Source organism: Heterocephalus glaber, unplaced genomic scaffold, assembly GCF_053883595.1.
Source record: "Heterocephalus glaber isolate CG9 unplaced genomic scaffold, H.glaber_assembly_v1.0 deba00000347, whole genome shotgun sequence".
Taxonomy (NCBI): domain Eukaryota; kingdom Metazoa; phylum Chordata; class Mammalia; order Rodentia; family Bathyergidae; genus Heterocephalus; species Heterocephalus glaber.
Window position 1 is genome coordinate 20,477,608 of NW_028258143.1, and position 4,964 is coordinate 20,482,571.

A 4,964-nucleotide genomic window follows, 5' to 3' on the forward strand; every position below is an offset into this window, starting at 1 on the left:
ATCTCTGTGCACTCGCTCACGCATATTTCTTTTCAAACACCTAGTCAAAATAAGCTCAGTACTGTGCAAGTTGCTAACAGGCTTGTGCGTGTGTGTGTGTGTGTGGTACTGCAGGTTGAATCCAGGCCTTCCCACTGAGGTATATCCTGAGTCTATTTTTATTTTTATTTTTATTTCAAGACAGTGTCTAGTGGTGGTGGTGCATGCCTGTATGTAATCCTAGCACTTTGGAAAGCTGAGGCAGGATGGTAAATTGGAGCCCAGCTTGAATGACTTAATTAGTGGCTACTTTGCAGATAATTTACTGCTTGTTAAAACTCAATGTTTTACCAACAAAAACAGAAAAGAAAAAAGGAAAAATATTGAAGCTGTGTGAGGTCTCCCAACTGGCATGTGTAGGATGCTGAAGGGAAGGGGCAAAACAAACAGGAACCCCACACCACCATGCAATGAGAAGGAGGACCCTGGCACTGTCCCTCCCTGGGGGACGGTGTTTGTCACACCACAAAGTTCTGGGTGAATTCAGGGACCTGGCTCATCCATAGAATTGCCTCAGTTTACCAATTCTTTCAAGAGCCATGGACCTAGCTGGAATGCAAGTACACGGGCCTGTGCTGAAGACGTGATACTTGGGAGTGGAGGGTCTGCTGGGGGCTTTGCATGTCCCTCTCAGAGTCTAAGAGCTCTCAGGTCCCCAGTGACAAGTGCTTCTCCTGCCCTCTGTTTTTTTTGTTTTTTTTTTTTTTTGGTACCGGGGATGGAACTCAGGACCTTGAACTCGGGACCTTGCGCTTTCCAGGCAGGCGTCTGAACCACTGAGCTAAATCCCCAGCCCCCTGCCCTCTGTTATGCAGAGGCCCCCTCTTCCCTACCTTTCCCAGAGGCCCCTCCCCTGTACCCTCCTCCCCAACTCCGGGAAGACAAAGTTGCCAAACTGCCAGAGACTGCAGACCTAACACTTCTGTCCTGACCTCCCCCTCCCAGCCCCTCCAGTTCAGGGCTGCAGTTCAGCAGTGGACCTTGGAGAAAGGGTGATATGCACACTCCCTCTCCCCCCACATTTTTTTACCCATCCCAGGTAGTGGGAACATGGCAATGGCCGGAGATCAGGGAATGGATGGAGCTACTAGGGCCCAGTTCTGGTTTTAATGCCATGGTGGATGCCTGAAGTTTCAGGTTAGGGGCCATGCTGATAAAGACGAAGGAGCCCATAGTCTAAAAACATAATTTAATGCATTGCTGTGAGTCTGAGTCAGGAGGGAGTGCAGTGTGGAAAGATGAATTTTCCCTTTGCTGGAATTCTGCTGTGGGTGGGATTCTTGGCTGATGGACAGGAAAATCTGCACAAATATTTAGGGTCACAAACAAGGGTGCCCCAGGGAGCTGGAGCCTGGTCCCCTTGGCCTGGGATACTGGGGGGGGGGGGGGGAGCAGGAGGAGGAGAGGAGGAGGAGGGGACCTGGAAGAGAGTAGGCGCCTGCAGAGCCTGTCCAGTCCAATCAGGTTTGCAAAGTCTGCCCACTAGGGCTGCCCAGAGGGCTGGGGTTCACGCTCAGCTCGCCACGTGGGCATACCCGCTCCCTCCCCAGGCCTGGCACAGGGACAAGGCAGCTTGGTTAGATGCAAACACATTGAGGCCTGGGCGGGGCATGGGGAACAGCAGGAATGTGTCTTTTCCAACGGAGATGTCAGGGAGTGTCATGAAGCAAAGAGTGGCCTCGCCAAAGAGCCCTGCCCCAGAGGGAAAGGAGCAGCCTGAAGCCACCCCACCTTGCGTCCTCTGCGCCCCTAATCCGGGTACAGAAGAAAGCCCGAGAACGTGCTGTACTTGTTGTTATTGCCTCCGTGCGCCTTCCCGCCATCCAGCTTCACGTACACCTCGTCCCCGGAATCTAGGTGCAGCACCACGCTATTACTCGCGTAGTCGTAGTTCTGGTCGGCGTCCTGTGCGATGGCGCTGGCCCGTACCTGGGGACAGACCGTGGGAGCGGGTGAGCCCAGTCGCCTTTTCTCGAGCCCTTGCTGGGCCCTTCCTGGCGCGCCCCCTGGCCGGCCTTCTCCCAGCGACTTCAAAGGGTGACACTCCCACCCAGCTCCGTGTCCTCTCAAACTTGGCTAAGTCCTTCCTGGCAGTCTCCCCTCCGCACCGGGCGAGTCCCGGAAGGAAGGAGAGAGGGGGATTCGTGGACACTGGCCCAGTATGGAAGAATGTGAACCAGGGATGCAGGGTGGAGAGGAAAGGAGGCTGGGGGTTAAAGGGAGACAGATATGCAATCGGAGACCTAAAGAAAAACGGTTTCCGAGGAGCCCATCGGGCCGCGGCGAAGACGCTGGCAGCCTCGGAGCACAGTTTGGGGAGCAGGGTCTCTGGCGCTCGTGGCCCAAGCTCCCGCGCTAGGCTCGGGTAGGGGCGGCCGGGGAGCGCAGAGAAGCGGGATGCTTTGGCACGGTGGCGAAAGTCTCTGGGCTTTGCTCAGGTGCCCGCTGGTGGGGAGAAAAGGGGCTGATGGGGGGGGGGGCTTGACTGGCCGGGAGAGGGTCCGCGGGGCCCGGCAGGGGTGGGACAGGGGGCCACTGACCTGCCCATTCTTGCAGAGGTCTGCCCACATGCTGGTGCCGTCGCCGCCGCGCATGAGGATGTGGTAGGTGAAGAAGTAGATGCCGCGCACCTGGCAGCTGAACTTGCCCGTGGTGGGATCGTAATGATTGCCGAGATTGGTGACCACGTCGTCGAACTTGAGCACCTCGTAGCCTTCGTGAGGGCTCTTCAGTCCCACGTAGAAGGCTATCTTGGGGCCGCTGAAGGCGGCGCTCAGCGCGCTGGTCACTTCGCCCTCCGAGTCGCCACCGGCCCCGGTTCCGCCGCCCATCACTCCGACTCCGGCCGCGCCCGTTGTCAGCTGCAGCCCAGGCAGCCCCGGCCGTCCCGAGTCGCCCTTTTCCCCCGGGGGGCCCCTGGGTCCAGGTGGCCCCGGCTCTCCAGGGGGCCCCCGAGGCCCTGGTTTGCCAGGTCGCCCCTGGTCGCCCTTGGGTCCCTGGATGAAGGGAGGCGGAGGGTTGGCGCTGAGGTCCTGCATGACTTCCAAGGCTGCGGTGCTGGGTCCCGGCGGCGGGGCCTTGGCGCCCGCGGGGCCCGCGCCGGGTGCGGCGTTGTACGGGTCGCAGATCATGCGGCAGGTGCCCATCATCTCGTAGTGCGCCGCGCCTGGAGGCGCCGCCTGCAGCAGCAGCGGCAGGGCGATGAGCAGCCCGAGCGCCATGGCCAGGAGCACGCCGACGGCCGCCAAGCAGGCGCGCCGCCGCCGCTGCCACAGCCGGGAGGCGACCGCCACCAGCTCCTCCTTGCCTCCTGGGGAGGTAATGGTGGGGCGGCGCGGGTGGCCCCGCTCCCCGCGCTCGGGGGCCAACTCCGCGGGTCCCGGCCGAAGCCCCGACGTGGCGACCCCCTGCCCCGGCCACCCAACTACTTCAGCGAGACGCGCCCCGGCCTGGGCTCCGGTGCCCACCTCGCTGGGGCTTCTCCGGAAAGCTGCGGACCTCGGCCAGCATGGCGAGGGGCGCACAGGACGAGCCCGGTGCCCCACGGGTCCGGGCGGCGGTGGCCAGGAGCACCGGGTAGGCGTGGGGCGCCCGGCGCCGCGGCTCTGCCTCCTCCTGGCTCGGCTCGCAGGGCTCCGCGCACCGTGAGGCGCCCGGCTCTGCGGAGCGCTCTGCTCAGCTCTCCCGCCGCTCGCTGGCTCCCGCGCGGAGGGGGGACCCAGCTACCCTGACGTAAGGAGTCCGGGGCTGAGCGGCGGAGGCGGCGAGGCAGTGCTCGCTGCCATCACTCGGGAGACGGCGCCCTCATGTCATCAGCCTCCTGTCCTCCTATCCCGCTGCGTCCTCGGGAGAGGCGGCAAAGGCGATGTTCCTCCTGACAACTCCAGGGAGCCACAAGCGGGCGCAGCGGGCGCAGCCCCAGCCCGGGCGCCACAGACACACCCACCGGCGGCCACACTCACGCGCCTCCCAGCGCCCCCGCAAGCACGGGCACCCACGCGCGCAGTGGCCCCGCGCGCACAAGCACCCCACAAGGCCACGAAGGTACTCAGAATCCGGTGCCAGCAACGTCCCCTGATGGGTTTCACCTAATCTATCCGGCTTCCTAAACAGGACCAGACCTGAACACACCAAGTCCCGCAGTCTCCAGGAGGGAAGGACCTTGTGAAGTGCTCCCGGAGTTACTTCAAACTGAGTAACTCTACTTCCTGGACGGTCTTTCATAGACTGAGGTTTCAAACTGTTGCGTAGGCCTCCGCAGAACACCCCCACCAACTCTTGGGAGGACTCTGAAAAGCCCAAAGCCTCACTACAAAAATCGATTCGCCTCAGACCTTCGCTTTCACTGAAACGAAGGCTGGTGCTTCTGCTCTGTATAAAGCTCATTTCCAAATGCAAATGTTTGACACCAGCACTTGGAGTTAATCTTGGTGTCCTCAGCTCCCAAGCAGACGCCTGGACACATTCCCTTGGATATTTTCTCCTAGAGTGGATTTAGTTATTTTATAAAATAGTCCTAAGCCATTCTGAGCCCAAGCCGGGAATAAACTTGCTCCCAAGGAGAGCAGAATTGTGTATCTCCGTTTCAGCAGAGGAGGATGAAGGCACGAAAGGAGACTTCTGGGTCTTGAGAAGATTTCTGGTCAAAAATGAAAATCTCTTGAGCTGGGGATGCAGCTCAGTAGTGGAGTTGCTTGCCTAACATGCTCCAGGGTAGGAGAGAGAAAGGAAGGAGAAAGAAGGAAAGAGAAAGGAAGGGGAAAAAACAGGCAGCCCCTGCTCCTGGTTCCCACCTTGCCCTGAGTAGCTGTGTGACTCTGACAAGCTGTTCCCTTCTCTTGGACTCGTTTTCCCTAAAGGGCCAGCTCCTGCTCCAGCACCCTCCAGAGCTGTTCTCAGGGTCTGGAGAAGTACGACATCTCTAG

At 60.0% G+C, this 4,964-nt stretch overlaps 1 protein-coding gene across 1 annotated transcript; it reads right to left on the minus strand.

Moving 5' to 3' along the window:
• Positions 1-1,211: 1,211 nt before the first annotated feature.
• On the minus strand, positions 1,212-3,934 carry C1ql2 (complement C1q like 2). Its single transcript, XM_004836070.3, has 2 exons — positions 2,580-3,934; positions 1,212-1,968 (listed from the first exon to the last, which is right to left on the minus strand). The coding sequence occupies exons 1-2, from the start codon at positions 3,258-3,260 to the stop codon at positions 1,789-1,791; spliced, it is 861 nt and encodes a 286-aa protein (XP_004836127.1). The 5' UTR covers positions 3,261-3,934; the 3' UTR covers positions 1,212-1,788.
• Between the last annotated feature and the right edge of the window lie 1,030 nt (positions 3,935-4,964).